This window comes from Fringilla coelebs, assembly GCF_963513975.1.
Source record: "Fringilla coelebs genome assembly, chromosome: 4".
Taxonomy (NCBI): domain Eukaryota; kingdom Metazoa; phylum Chordata; class Aves; order Passeriformes; family Fringillidae; genus Fringilla; species Fringilla coelebs.
The window spans coordinates 57478271-57494902 of NC_140032.1; the positions used below are offsets into that span (position 1 = coordinate 57478271).

The 16632-nt window shown below is 40.5% G+C and overlaps 1 protein-coding gene across 1 annotated transcript in view; it reads right to left on the reverse strand.

Moving 5' to 3' along the window:
• ZNF827 (zinc finger protein 827) overlaps positions 1–16632 on the reverse strand; it is a 100817-nt gene that overhangs the window by 20787 nt on the left and 63398 nt on the right. The window contains exon 8 of the mRNA XM_084204912.1: positions 12065–12168. Coding sequence (XP_084061038.1) covers positions 12065–12168 — 104 coding nt within the window. The remainder of the gene's footprint in view (positions 1–12064; positions 12169–16632) is intronic.

The following is a 16632-nucleotide window of genomic DNA, read 5'->3' on the forward strand; positions in this document are numbered from 1 at the left end:
AAGAGAAGACTTCTGAGCAAACCCTGAGATACCTTGTGATAACCTTCATCTGCATTACAAAGCTCTCAGATTTGCTTTTATTCTCTGCATTAAACTCAAAACTTAAGAAACAACCAAGAAGAGAGAAAAAAATCCAGTAAATTCTGTGCAAGGTGGCTGAAATTGCAGATTTTTAAGGAATCTTAAAGCAGTCATTTCTTGAGAAGTACTTTTACAACATGTCCATTGTGGCATCAATTTGAGGATAATGCTGGGCAACAACCTCTATTTCCCCCAGCTTGTATTACCACTGCCTTGCTGTTGCATGAAGCACAAACAGGACTGGCTTGTGGTAACTGCATCCCTCACACAACAAGAAAGAACAGAACAATGCAAAATTCACAACAGATGCAAAGTCAGGCCCTCCCCAAGCTTTGAATTTGCTGGCTGAGAAGGAGCAGTCCTGGAAGAATCCCTTTATCTCACTGCATGGCTCCAAGTGCTCCTCCATCGTTCTATCACAGGGAACATCAGCTGGGTTTTGTGGCTGCATTGAAGTAATGCAATATGGCCCAGAGGAAAAATGAAAAATGGCACATTTTTTTTTCACTGAGGGTGCCGAGACATTCCGAGAAAGGCAAAGGAAGCACCAACAAATCTGTTCCCCAAAAAGTGTTTTTCAAAGCTTTACCAGATCATTGTTGGGCCAAGAACAACTGAGCCTTCAAGTAGCAAAAGGCTCTATCACCATTACTATTTTTTTTCTTGTTTAGAAATAACAGCTAAAGTTAAATCCTGCATCTATTGTCACAGAAAAACCTGGTAATGTGCTCTCTTATCTTTGCATAATATATTTAATTTCATATCCTCCTGAAAATATATTCATGGCTACAGTTAGATGTACATAATAAACTTGCATAAGTTTCCTCTAATTCACTCCCAAGCAGGTGGCCCTCACATCTATCCCAAGCATTTACACTGCTTGCAACACTTTTGGATGCTCCAACACTGAGTTCCTATGGACTTATGAAAGTATAATTTGCTTCTATTGCTGTTTTTAAACCAAAATTAATCCATTTCCATAATGCCAACAAGTTTCTACCTTTTTAAATTTTTTCCCTACAATTCTGCTTAAGACCCACTTCCAAGAAACACACTTAAAAATCACTCAAACATTTGTGCACATTAGGACCATTAAGGGGCATACAAATTCTCCTTTTTTGCTTTTGTTTTTGTCAATGTGACAATTTTTGCTTGCAAATCCACAGGAAATATGTGTGTTTCTTTTCTATAGAGAAGATAATAAATACACCTAGGGCACTTTGCAGAGGGTAACACTAGTAGTTGCCCATCCAGCATTCAGATACACATAAAGACAAATTGGCCTTTAGATTGTATTTTTCTTTTCAGCTTTCTGCCTCTTTTGGGGTGAAGCAAAATCTTCTGTACTTGGAAGAAGCAGATAAGCAGAAACCTCAGTGGGGGATAAAAAAAAATAAAGTGCCAGATGCAGGTGGAGCTCCTGAGCTGAGTGAATTAACACAAAATAATCAACACTGGATGAACAAGTAACTACAAACATTTGGCGAGAGCCACCTTTCCCAAGGTGCTTGTGATTGCTGCTGTGAAAGAAAATGCTTTTGCTGCTTTTATTGCAGATTCCCCAATGATAAACACTGAATCATTTTGCCATCACACTGCCATTTCCTTGAGGCCTTTAACTCACTCTTTTAAAAATACTAACATCTCTCCTTGCTCTCCCTCCTATCACCAGCTCATGCATCTACCTGTAAACCATCCCCTCCTGCATAATTCTCCCATCTGCCTTCTGCTTTTGCAGGGCACCAGTGAATACCACAACTGCCCCAAATTCAACTAAAACACACAGTAAAAAATTAGGGTAAATTTGTACTCAGACTGATATTATCCTGTAGAAGAAAAAAAACCCCAAACCTGTCTTCAGCTTTGCTTAGATTACTTTTAAACAATACTCTTAATGTCTATCTATCCATCTGTCCAAACAGCTGATGAATTTTGCATTTAATTTACTCTTAGGCAGACAAATGTTATAGAAGACAAACTTGTACAAGATAAGATAGGTGAGGACTGAAGAGTCTCAAGGTAACTCTAAAAAGAAATGTCAGGAATGATGTGTTCCAATTCCTTTTGCAGAGCTAAAAGGTAATTTTAAAATCTGTCTTTCTATTTCAAGTTGAGAGCGTATTAGGAAAAGTTTCATCTTTGGGAAACAATTTGACTCAGTGCTGATGCTCACATTTACAAAAGATTCTGATATTAGGAAAGACAAAAGAGGATATGAAACCAGAGATAGGTTTGAATGAGATGCAAATTCTAAACCACAGCATGCTGAGTATCAGTAAGCCAAATGCCTCATCTATCATCTCCATCTTTTTCAGACGGTTGTTCAATCACCACTGTAGCTCTGTTACTGAATTTGTATCTCAGAATTAGAGCAGGAAGGGACTCCCAGAGGCCAGCTTGTCTCTCTCACACTCAGAGGCACATCAGTCACCCACCAAACTTACCCTCAGTCCCAACACATGCTTTTCTTACTAATTTTTCTAAAAAACCCTCCTGTGACAGGGGCTCCAGTGGCTCCTGTGACAGTTGTGCCAGTGCAAAACCACCCCTGTGTCCTACTGCTAGAAAGTGTCACTTGGTGATTAGTTGCAATCTCCTCTGCTGTCATTTAAGCGGGTTATTCCCCTTATTCTGCTCACATGAACACAGGCAAGGTTTATTATTTTCCTCTCAAAGCTGTCATTTTACATATCTGAATACCATTATCATATCTCCCCTCTTTTCTTCTCCAGACTAAATAAATTGGTAAAATTCTTCAACCTCCACGCACAGCCCATGTGTTCTAAACCTCTGACCACTGCTGTCTTCTCCACATTGTTCTTGGATTATAGAGCCAAAAATTGAACTCTGGGCTCCAGCTGCAGAGGAGAATTACCCCATGTGCCTTACAGACATTCCCAACACCTCAGCCAGATATTTGTCCTTTCTGCAATGCCACCTCTTAACACAGTGTCTGACCAACACTAATCCAGATCCCTGCCTCGAGCTGCACTCCTTGGCATTCATCCCTCCCCTTCCTTCATGGCACTCACCATTCCTCCAGGCACAGAGCTCTGATGTCTCTGCACTGGCTGCTATTTTTCATAGTTTCTTCAGTTCCTCAAGGCAAGTCTGAACTCCAGTTCTGTCCTCTGAAGTGCCTGTAGCACCTCCTTGCAAGGTGTGCTGCAGACATTTAATAAACATCCTTTCTCCTCCCCCATCCACAGCGTTAATGAAATGAATGAATACCAGAGCAAGCACAGCCTCTTGCAGACCCCACATGGTCCCTGGGCTGTGACAGCTACACCTCAGCCTTAATTAGAGCTGTACCTACCCTGCCTTTCCCTGCTCACCATGGGCATATTGTGGGAGGACACATCAGAAGCTTCACTCAAGCCCAGAGGCCGTTAACTATTGTTAGGCTTTTTTCCATATGCATCTCCAAGTTGCCTCCAGCTGCCCTTCCTGAAGCCAACAGGCTTAATTTTGCTGTTTTCCCTTCTTCCTTTCCTAAAACCAATTCTACAACTTTGTGGCATCCTCCCCCAAGCTGTCTTCTATCACCTGCATCGGAAGACAGCTCCCAAGAACTTGCTGGGTAGCCCTGTGCTGTCCCAAATTGTCTTCCCAGAATAATACATGGTAGACAAAGTCCCACATTTCTCACTAAACACTTCCAATGATTGTAGCTGCTCAAAAAACCCTTCTCAGATTTGACCTCCATTTGTGTTACCTGGTTAAGAATATTTATGGCAGCAATGGTTTTACTTTTTCCAAAAATCACTTGCTATTGAGTAACTATTACTCAATAAACTTATTATGGTAAGTTAAATGATAAGAGTTGCCAAAATAATAAGAGATGTCAATGAGTATTTTTGCCTGTATGAGAACACTGCATGGTATTGGAAAATAAAATTTACCCTGTATAAAGGCAGCCCATAGTAAAACAAGAAACATAAGTTTTCAGATGTCAAGTGCCTTTCAAGACAGCCATTAGACATGAACTCTTCTGCTGGTTTTAATTAACACCTTTCGTCTTGAAGGTCCTGTAAACTACTGGCAAAATAATCAGTGCAGTGACTTGACAGGGAAAAGAAGTGGAATCTATGTGGCTGCATCAGTTTGTGCAAAGTCCTGCTGTTTGGCCTGAGAGGCTGGCCAATTCACCGGGAGTTTCATGGGACGCTCAGAAGGATATGGTCACATTCCCTGCCCAGTAAATACTGATGGTTGAGAAAAACTAAGATGTACAACGATGCACTTGCTGCACATTTCACTTGTCCTGCTTTAGCCAGAAAACACACCATACACATGGTTGAGCATGTTTTTTTCAAATTTGCTGATTTGAAAATGTTCGTTCTGCATAATAAATAATATTTTCAGCTCTGAAAGGGACTCTGCTACTATTGAAAACCGTGTGGCTGCTCAGGAGACAGCCTCTATTGCTGCACCACAGATCTGCACCACACATGCAGGAGATGCAAACCTGCTTGGGAGCAGATCCAGAACACACTGCAATCAGTTGAAGCCTCCTTGGCTATGATCCATGGAAGGAACCAGAAATGTGGAAGCTTCTGCTGAATGGCTGTGGTGCAAAGTGGTTGTCAAGGCAGCTGAGAGCACAGGGAGAAGGCTGCAGGCAGACAGGGGGATCTAAGGCAGGATGTGATAGATGGAAAACGTGCCAGAGCCGCTATCAGGCACTTTAGCACTGAATGATGGCGAACAAATTCTGCAAAATCTGTCTTGCTTTGGAGAACTATGCCAAGTACAGCCCACTTCTATAGCAGTCCAACTATCTCACCTTCCTAGAATGACTTTCCACAAGTTGCCAGCTATCTGTCTCCTGCTATCAGACTGCAGAGAGCCACCTCAGTGGCTGACAGTCCCTGGCCTTCCAGAGAGCTCACACCAGGCACTTGTACCCACAAGACACTCTTTTTGTGGGAAGAATTAGCATGTTGGAGATAAGGAACTCAAATCAGTTACTAACATCAATCTGCCACACTGTCACTAAAAAAAAACTTTCCTACCATCTATGAAGCTGTCACAGCTGATTTGTCAGAGGGACATCTCTCCTGGATTCTTTTTCGTGCACCTGCATGGACTTTTGCACAGCCATACACGTGCACAGCTGTGTGTACACAAACACACACAAAGAAGAGTATTTGGTTGACTCTTACTCCCAGACAAGTACCAGAAGAAAAATGAAATTAAAAGGGTGCTTTTGAGGACTCAGAGAGGCAGACTTTGCACGGCTTAGGGAGTACCTACAATTGTGCCCTGCAGGCAGCAATGACCATGTGGCATCTGCTTCCAGCACCACTTTTCCCAAGTACTTTTCAAAGAAATTCTAAGACAGAAATGAACAGCAGGACCAAGTGCCTGGTGGAACACGCCTTGGTAGTGATTTAAGTGCCACTCTCACTTTTCTACCCTGACAGGAAGCCAACAGGGGTCAGTGACTCCCATCATCAGGAAACTGAAGGAGGTATCCAATGTCTTGGATGGGCAGAGCTCATAACTCAGACCAAAACTGAAAGCAGGTAAAATGATCATAAGCACTAATAATGGGATAAAGCAAGGTGGGGGAAAAGCACTGTGGAAGTCAATTCACATGCACGTGCACTCCCCCCCTGCAATTACACTGGCCATAAAAATTGCTGTTCCGTCACAGGGACAGAAACAGCTGCCAGGGTCTTGAAATATTCTTTTAGGCTTTCAAAAAAGTCTTTAAGTCCAGCAAACATGATTAAGGGAATGGAGCAGCTGTCAAACAAGGAGAGCCTGAGAGAACTAGGACTGCTCAGTGTGGAAAAAATGTGACTTGGTGGGATCCTTCCAACCCAGATAAACACCTGATGGGGTGAAATAAGATGAAGTCAGGCTCTTCTTAGTGATGCCAGTGGAGAGGAGGAAAGGCACAAATTGAAACACGGGAAAATCAGTTTAAACATAAGAAAACAATTTTTCTTATGGTGAGCAAGGTCAAACATTGGCACAGCTGGCTCAGAGATTGTCCAGAGTCTCCATTCCTGGAGATATTCAGAACCTGATTGGACATAGCCTTGAGAGCAAGATGACTCCACTCTGGGGACTGGAACTAGACTTCATACCTCAATCATTCTGTGATTATCTCAAAAATAATAATCCATGGGTCCTGCTGTCCTGAATAAATTCAAAATCGATTGCTTGTAATCATGCTCTTAAGCCCTGGCTTTCATTTACAAATTCTAACATTTGAACATTATAAGAAAGCCTTCCTACAGTAAATAGGATTACCCACGATGTGGAGTTAGAGGCTTTTTGGCAGATGTAAGCAAACAACAGTAAGAAGGTGTGAATCATTCTAATTAACTCCATGGGTACGTAGCAGGGAAGCTACACAAGGGCAATTTAAATGCCAACATTTCACTGCTGGTCACTTCAGTGGAAATTCACAGGGTTTGTGTGTTTCATAGTCCCCTAAGGCCATTTTCCAGGGAGACAGAAGCAGCACTGATCCCACACACAGCAATCAAACCCTCAAGGTGTCCCTTCCTTTCTCAGTGTGCTTACAGTGGTCTCATAGTGATTACCCAAAATTCAGAGCTGGCTGCTGTAGAAGGTTGCAGAAGTTTGGTTTCCTGCAGAGCACAGGAAATAGAACAGAGCACAAATACTCCCAGAAAACAGTGATATGAGCACCTCTGCTGCCTGGACCATAAGAACTCTTGCTATCTACTTTCTAGATGCTCAGAGTCACAGAAAATTACAAAACCTATATTGGCCTTAAAGCATCTTTAAAAAGGAATTAGGCAAGAAGATACATGCAAACTCATACTAAAGAATGTGGTATCTACACAACACCACATATGATATTATTTATCATATTCAAGCTAAAATTATAAACCCTCAGGAGTTCTTTTCCAGCTACAGTAACAGAAGAAAATAAACAAGATGAAGTGTGCTCATGGGCACGCCAGTGTCACCCAAAAGCTGAAATTTCCCATGGTTGAAGGATACAGCCTCCCTTCACCTGGCTCGCATCCCACCATTCCCACAAACTACCAGTGAGAAAAAGGAGATTAGTTCCCTACTCCCCCTGCTGTGGCCACACAGGTGTTTGTTAGTACTGCTGTGAGCAGAGTGTGCAGAGATGAGGCCCTGGGAGCAGGCAGGTTTCCACCTTTTAGTGTTATTGAAGTTACAGTGGAATTACTGCTCTAGAGAAAAGGCCAGTGTGAGTAGGAACAGGAGCAGGAGAAACCTGCGCATTTGTAGAATAGTCCTGCAGTTCCAAACATACTGGAGTCTTTGTTCCACATATTACCTTAGATCCATAAACATAAAAATGGGCTGATCCCACTGATTACATTATCAATAAAAGAACAACTGACACTGCCAAAAAATACCAAAATTTTTGCATAATGTTCCCAAATTTCTACTGAGCTAAGCACCATGCTACTGATTCTGGACAATCCTGAAGAGGAAGCACATCCTGTCTGTCATCCTACAGGTCAGTGCAGAGTGTGGACACACATGGCAGAGAAGGCTCTGGCGCATTTCAAAAAGGGACTAGAGCTTTACTGGCTTTATCTCACTGAAACAAACCAACAACCAGTAAATTAAGCTGTGGCAAAATTTAAAAAGAGAGGACTATTCCTGAACTACAACTCCCTAAGACCTACATCCTCCAGTTCCAAAGTTTATCTTAGCCATGTGAAATTCATTTACCACCATCAAAATTACAGTGTTGCAAGTAGTACTAAATTCTCACCAAAAAATGGATTAAAAAAAAATAAATTAACCCACTACAGATGGGATTATTTCAATATTTGGCACTGTCAATGGAAATGAAGGAGAATACCAGGTCCTTGATAAACAGGAGAGGAAATAATGAATTATTACATTACACACAGATAGATATACATGGAGAAAAACCCCAAAAAGCCATGGCTGAGGCTTTCACCAATATTAATGAACCATCCAGAAAAGGAATAATGAATAGCACTCATCTGGCTTCCATGAAGGCAGGTTTGATTTACAGAATGAGTCAATGAGATGGTGGATAACTATTAAAGTACATTAAAGACTGACTTAGGGTCAGAAAAAGCAGCAAAAGATCAAGTTTTTAATTTATCCAGTGATCTGAACTGAACTATATAGTCTGACATAAAACTATTCTGTCAAAAGAAGAATCTTATAAAACAGAAGATGAAAATGTCCTTTTTAAAAGTGACTGTTTAACATAAAAATTTTAATTTCTTATCCCTACCTTTTGCTAGATTAAAAGAGGCCACATTCTTATAGGGAGCAGCTAAAATTATTGAATTGGTTTGGATTTGACTTTGTAATAGATATTACTTTGATACATGGTAACTTTTGAGCAAAGTGTGTTTGGTTGATGCAGATATCAAAACTATTTTATTTCCATTTTTGAGTAAAAATGACATTATTTGGACAGTAAAACTAATACAGAAAAGTGCAATATAATAATATGATTATTAACATAGAAAATACCTTAAAAAGTGAGAGAATCAATTCCCCAAATCTAACCAGTAAATTTGAACTATATACCCTAGAAAACACTGTCTTCCCTTCTCAGAGTATTAGGAATTCACCACAGATTATCAGGAAGATACCATGACTTCTGTGGGTCTGATGAGTCCCTTTCTGACAGTTGGTGGAGATTTCATTGTTAGTTCCTTGGATACCTGAATTAAAATCAACTCTCCTGCCTGTGATACTGCTGCTGATTAGGAATCCTCCATCCTTTTGTCAGGCCGAATCCATCACAATATCATTATTTATTTAGGATTTTTTCCCCTCCACTAAATGCCCTGATCAGTGCATTGCATTCACACATCTTTTAATATTCTTTCCTAATTATTTAACACTCCTTGGGGGATCTTATCTACTCAATGCCCTACAAAGAGTGCTCTGCCACTTAAAGGCCCAAATTTGCAATTTTCTTATAAACTGGCTATAAAGTGAAGTGGTTTGTGCTGAGGGGGCCACTGAGCTTAAGTTTCAAGGACTGAACTTTGGACTCACAGTACTTAAAAATCCTCTTTAATAGCTTCAACACACACACTTATATGAAAGCCCCAAACAAACCAGAACTGAATTAATGGAAGCAATATCAATATGCAGAAATTTCAGAGTACTAAAGAAATCATCTTGAGAGCTAGAATAACAAGTGAAACAATTCAAATTGCAAGGTCATATGCCTAAGAGTGTAGGAACAAGAATTTCTGTTGCATGCTGAAATCATCAGCTGAAATTATAAAGGAAAAGAAAAACATGTTACTATTTGACCAGCAAGAGAGACACCAGCATGTTCTAGTTACAAAGCTGTGATTAATCAGGAGAGGCATTTCCAATATGCACTCAGAAGATTGCAGGCTGCTGAAAATTCAGGGATAAAACCTCCTATGAAAGAGCACATATAGCTCTGACTACTCATATTTGCAGAAATTAATGCCCCTAAACAGAGGCAGAAAAAGGCTAGGAAATGGAAACCCTGTCGTTTCAAAAACCCAAAAGACTGGCTGGCTCACTTTCCCAAAATGAAGGCAGGATTAGAGGAATGTAAGGAATGGCACATCAGATGGTGAACATCTCAAGGAAGAAGAATTATCAAAGCTGAAGGACAGCACTGGTGAGATAACAAAAGTAGAACTTGCTGTGAATAAATTCAGGCTGGAAAGAGAGTGGTCCCAGTTCTTCAAAGGGGTGAGCTTCTGAAACAGCATCCTCATAAAAATAATAAGGATGATGGGGTTTGAGATGGAGCTTAGTTATGAATAAGACTGCATAATGTTACCTAGTACAGAAAAGAATTGAATTTGACACATGAAAGATCTTACTGTCCTATGTTCCTGTCACTTTTCCCAATTTCTCTGCAGCTGGGGTGCCAAAAAGTCTGCAGACAGAAAGTTGGCAGGAGTCTGGGGACACAGCCGCCCATTTTGGTGCTCACTTGGGAAGCGGCAACTGCGTACGTGGGGTTCCACCAGGGCCACCGGACTGGGAACTTCCTATCATTTTCTTATGCTGCTCTTTTCTACTTCTTACTGTCCTGTCTCAGGGATGGAGTAACACAAAACAAATCTCAACCAAAAGCATTTTTATGTGGGAGACCAGCATTTTCTGTAATGCTTTCTGTAGGCCTTGCACAATGGTTTGTTTCTGCTCCTTAATGCTGCTCTTTGAAGGGATAAAATGTTTTCACAGCTATCCATAGCAGTACATAGGCTAGTTCTTCTTGCAAGTCTGACACTAATAGGAAATTTACCTGTGGGTATTCTGCTGCTCTTTTACATGAATATAATATTTGTAATTGATGACAAATTTAAATCACATTCTTGGTGTTACTGTGAAATTGCACTTCAGGCCCTAGAAGTTGTTGTGAAACTGATAAAAAACAACATATTTGGAATGATAAGGGTTGTTCCAAAAATAAAAATGTAGCAGAAACTGGCATTTTAAAATTTTCAGTATACTTGCTACTATTATATATCACTCTTATAATCACAGACCTATCAAGGTTCCACAAAACAGATTATGGAGCAGCACAAACATATGAAAACCCAGTTCCTCAGAAGCCTTTCTAACACTCTAGGATGATCTAACCAACAAGATTCTTTACATCATTTAAGCAGAAGATCAAACATGTCACCAAAACCCACCCGTACTTCTAGTGGCCTCGCTGAAAGTGAAGTCTTCGAGAGAATTCAAATTCTTCTGCATTTATCTCGGTATGATGTCAGACTCTTGCTGCTAGAGGCCGTGTCCTCTGAGGTATTGAGCCCTGCCTGAGGAGTCTGTGAATTCTCATCTTTCATCTGGGCATATGAATATTCCATGTTACGCCAAGGTCAAAAGGCAGGATTGAAAGTGCTAACCTGGTTTACATTTTAATACTTAAAAGCACCACACCTGATCTGGTTCTCCTCACCCGGAGGTACAAAATCCACTGCTTCCTTGCAGAAGTGTGTCTGCACAGCCTGGAGACCCTTGTCCTTATCCTACAATTTTTTTTTCTTCTTGCTATGCATATTTACCCTTAGACAGCATCTAGCTCTTACCCTCATCTGCCACTTTGCAAGCTGTCAAATGACTATTCAAGCATTAAAAAAAATGAAGGGTCTGTTAAGTTGTAAATTAAATGACAGTCTATAGCTGAAAATTAGCAGTAACGTGCCCAAAAGTTTATTGATTGCTAAGAAAAGGTGAATAACCCCCCCTACAGCTGACTGTGTAATTACTGACCTTTAGAACCCCAGAGCTATTAATTTAAGAACAGATAACAGAGAACTAGCAAACGAGTTATTTTTCAGCAGGATAGTGAAGGCACATATCAAGTTTTTGCATGTGTTCAGTGCGACCTTGAATAGTATTATTACATGCCTGTATTTTCCATTTTAATGCAGAATGTAACCCAAGCTATATCTGGACATAAAATGCCTGTCAACTAGTTCAGAAAATCAGTGGGAAGGCACCCACAGACACTGTGGCCTTTCAGTACATTTGAAGAGCTCCACATCCTTCCAGAAAGGTTCTAAATTACTGCTAAAGGCAGGAAAATTGTATTGCCAAGCTCAGCCACCCCGGTACATGTCCTGCAAAGATTTCATCTGTACTCCAGAGATGGAGATGGAAATGGCCAGGAACAGGAGAATAACAGACAGTAATTCAGCATCAGTACAGCAGCAGATACACACAGAGACAAAAAAAAAACCCCTCACCTCTCTTGATATCTCTAAATTTAATCTGCAATAGACTATTGCAAAATTCATAGAAACAGCAGCCTAAAGACTATTAACACAAATGCTCCAGCAATATTTAACTTTTCCCCTTTTCTTCTAAATAATCAGCACGTATCATAATGGAGAAATAGCTACCTTTTGACAAAGCAAACCATATTTTAAGAGCATTGGTCAGGTGGTGGAGTTTACAGTAAGAAAATTTAAAAAATATCTGTTAACTGGAAGTAATGAAAGAAAAAGTATCTGACCTGGTGCAGACATCCTTCCATGAAGAGCGGTTTCATTGGGCAGGAGATCTTTTGAGTTGGAAGTGAATGGTGATTGTCTAAATGTGTCTTCAGAAAAGAAAGGGCTGTGGGAAAAAACAAGATGCCTTTTTAAAAGAAAACAGCAGTTAACAGAAGAAGAAGTAAATATGAATTTTGACCTCAACATCTTAATATTGTAAGAAGTACCATCTTGTTAAAGAAATGGTTTCCCTTCCAGAATTCATGCTGAAAAATAGGCAGATCATGAGGCAACGTGCTTTGGTAAAATTGCATTTCAGAGTGAAAAGTGAAGACCTCACAAAAGGCCCTTAGCATCATTTACACATCTCACATTTGCTATATCACAATAAAACATGGATCATTAAAATTAACACTTCAAAAATTTGCATTCAAATCCATTGTCATATCTGGAGAGGGCAATCAAGAAAGGTAAAAATATTATTATTTAATAATCTGAAGCATACAGTAGTCATCTTTAAAACAAAACTTTTCAAATACTAGGTTAAGATGCTGCATAGTTCTATTCTGACATGGCCTTCCATGAATGAAACTGCCTCCATGAATTTCATTTTTAAAGCAGGAAACAATTCATAAATTGAACAGGTGTATCCCGAAGAGCACAAAGCACAAAAATTACCAGCTACATGATTCCAAGAAGAATATTTTGCTTTAGTTTTAATTAACAGGCAAAGTTAAAAAGTTAATTTCAATAGTGAAATGGCATCTCTGTCAAAGTCTTTGATTTCTGCTCAGTTAAAGGTCATAACAGAAATAAGAATTCCTTGTCTGCAGTGCAGATAGACATCAGCAAGAGGTACAAAAACATTCAAAATTGAAAACTACTGTGGTTCTTGGAAAAATGCTTTCTAAGGGAATGTATTCCACCTGCATGCAAACTGTCAATTTCTTCTAAGCAAAGTGAGAATCACTTTAAATCTGATCTCTCCCAGCCTGAGAACCCTTAACAGGCTGGTGTACAGTATGTGTTATAAAGGTGCAGAACAGGAGGCCAGACCATTTCTGCAGCCTTTTCTTACCCAGGAATAAAATCCAAGAATCTCTTCAGGATAAAGGACCTACTATGAGGCCTTACAAGGTGCTGCACAGTGGGTAGTTCAGACTCAAAGTACATGCCAGCTGCACCAAGCTGACCTCACCAGTCCAGATACCCAAAGCTTCTGTCCAAAAGGCATCACTTGCCTGTGCTTTCCCTCATGCAGTTTTTCTGCAGAGTGAACAAGGTGTCTCCACCAAGTCACTTGTATTCTTAGTCAGATCTCTTCTGCCTCAGGGAAACTTGTTGGTAATTAGTTGACTTGATTGTGAAACGCTTTTGGCAACCACGTTGTTTTACTTTCCTATTAAGTTTTTTGGACACTATTCATTTTGTGCTGTTCCATATTTGACAGCTAATGGGATATTTTGGTATTTCTACAAAAGTCTGAACACATCCCTAAGCAGTCAGCATTAGGCTGTGCTGAAGGGGAAGGCATGAAGTTACCCCAAACCTGAACAGTTTGGTGAATGCCAATAGCTGAACAATGCAGGATACTCCAGAAAACAAGTGACTAGGATAAACCAAAACAGCTCCAACACACATGTGCAAAACTTAACTTCTTCCAAGACTCACACTCCCACTCAGGGGTGACATAATACAAAACAGACTGACACTGTATAAAAATACGCCATGATTTATTACAACATTCCTCTCACTGGTTTAATTATGATCTGAAAGAAAAACAGCAATAAAAAATGTTTTATTACTATTGTAACTCTTCAAAATCTTGTAATCCGCTCGGGTTTCCATGTGGGCCTTCCTGCTTGTGTCTTAGATTCAGTCACTGGGACACTGCTCACTGCTGCTTCTAAGCAAAACAGATGGTGCAGGGCTCATCTATTTCAGGTTAGGCCATAAATCATGAGCAGGTGCTGTTGAAGGCCACATCATGTCATATCCCAAGGATTTCCCTCTCCTCCACTAACCTCTGGTGAATTACAGAACCATTCTTGGATGCCTCTTCTCTGCCTCCCTCTAGAATGGCAGCTCTCTTCAGAGGAGGCCCTATTATTATTTCTATTTCAGCAGATCTGTCCTCTGATTCCCAGAGCAAAGTGAGGAGGGAGGAGCTCCTGCTTCTTAGCAAGAAATTACACATTGCCCTCAATCACTGTGCAAAGTCCCTTCTGATGAAGGTTAAGCTTTAGGATATTTTTTATTTTTCCTCTGGCTGCACTTTTCCAGTTTCATGGCTACACAGTTCTCTAGATGAAAGAAACTTATCTTGGCGTCTTCTGCTGGCGTACTCGCTTCTCCACTTTCTGTCTTCTCATCACAGATGGCAGGCTCTACCATCTCACTCAGCCACTGAACTGTGAGGAATCCTTGCCAGTTCTGGCTGCTTAAGCAAAGTCATATGGAAGTATATGCTGGCAAAGTCCAGGAATACTCACAGGAGGAACAGCAACAGAGAGGGGACAGTTAGAAATGTTAATAAGGAGTAAGACAGCAAAAAGTGCTTGTGTACCCATCTTGCTGGGGTTTGCTGATTTAAGCCTCAGCAGTGACACAGCTAAATCTTTGTGCTTCCCAGCTACTCACAGGTGGACAACACTGACCTCACCTTGGCTCTCTGCAGCTGTCAGCACAATGCACACAACGATTGTGATTCGAATGCCTTTCTGTCATTACTCCAGATGTGGGTTGGTGAGCCAAACTGCAACGCCACATGTTTTCTTAATGCAGTCCAAGTGCCTCTATCCTCCACTGGCTGCTCCATCACATTCTATTTTTGAGAAGGCGTCATACCCTCACCAATAAAGACTTCCAGCTGTTTATTTGGTTTGGGGTGGGTCGGGTTTTTTTTTTTGGCAAGGTCTTTCAAGTCAATCTCTTTGAACTCACAGGATTTAGCAGACTGACTCACTTCCCCTCTTTAAGAAGCTCTCCTCATTCACATCTTCTTCTGCTGATAAATAGGCAAGATAAGAAAAGCACCCAGAGAAACTGGACCAGGCACTCAGCATTTCATGCCCTGATGGGTAGCAGCCACTGTAAGGACGTCTCAGTAAAACTCAACACAAGTTTGACAACAGCCAACTGTGCTATCCTCTTAAAAGTTGGCAGCCAAAAGAAGGGCAAGTTATCTTTGAACTGTCCTCAACCTTTCCAATTGGGATTATCTTTGATAGATCCAAAAGTAGCTCTGGATTCTCACACCAGTCCTGCTGGTAACATCATGAGACACTGAAATCTATTTTCAACTATTTGTCAGCCCGTCCCCGCAGCACACCCTGGATGGTTAATGAGTAGTTGGACAATATGTGCATTTCTCTCTGCTGGTGTCTCAGGCTTCTGCTTTTTAAGCAGCACAGAAAGGCTGTGCAAGCTGCATATCTGACAAATTCCCACACTAGCAAACATGGGAAGCATTCACTGTAACCAGAAGCCAAAAGCTCAATTAAATTATCTTTCAACTAGTAACATCAAAAAGTCCCTAATGTACATTTACTGAGCTGGTCAGTTTATTAAAAACAAGTTATTTATTGCAGCTACTATGAATGAATTGGATAGGCCTAGAAATTTAAGTACAATGTATTTCAGAGACCTCTTCTTTGCAACTGAAATGCTTTTCCATTCTGTCTGGGCAAAGTTGTTATAAGCTAGCACTGAGAACTTCTGTAAAGGGGCTGCAGAGGCAAGAAGCTCTTTATCTCTGAATGAACTCTTCATCACTTCAGTGTGCTAAGTCTCCAACCCCTCCACAACAGTTAGGGAACTTTCAGGTAAGAAATATATCCTTGTCAATTCCTGCCTACTGCTCCTGCTCCTACCCTACCAAGGGCTCCAAAGCCTTTACCAATTGCAGATACCACTTACTGCACAAGAGCTTTAAATCTTCCCATAGGGACACTTCACCTTGCTGCTAATGGACACATAAACACCTTGTGGGCTTCTTCCCAGCCACAGTGCTGTAAAGTGCACATTTCTTTAACAATAGGATCATGTTTTTAACTCCTGCTTAATTTACATTATTGTAATAATGTAACTGTAATCTTTAACACATCTTGTTAGCACTGTCTTACAGTCTAACTTCTAAAAATTCATCTCTAGAATATATTGAGATGATATAAATACTAAATTGAATTTTTTTTTAAGGAAATCTAGCTAGACATAAAACAGTCAATATCACCTCTTCTTACATTGGTCCATGTCTTAAAATCCAGTCGTCAGCCTGGTCTTCCCTCAAGCACTGCATATACCATGCAGTTTCTTGTAAGTTTCAGTTTTTGTTGAAAAAAATAGAATAAATAATTCTTAAAATGATGTGTGACTACTTGATCAGAGGAGAACAGACAGAAGCCCCTGGGCCTTTTTGACTTATGAACCCTAAACAATCAGATCTATAGTTGTAGCTTTTCAGATATGGGTTCCATTACTCATGGAAATATCCTACATTTGTACTATCAGGTCGCATTAGCAGGAGACAGGTTTGAGTTCACAAGGCAAAAGGAGGCGATGCTATTTACAGTGCAGCTGTAACCATGGG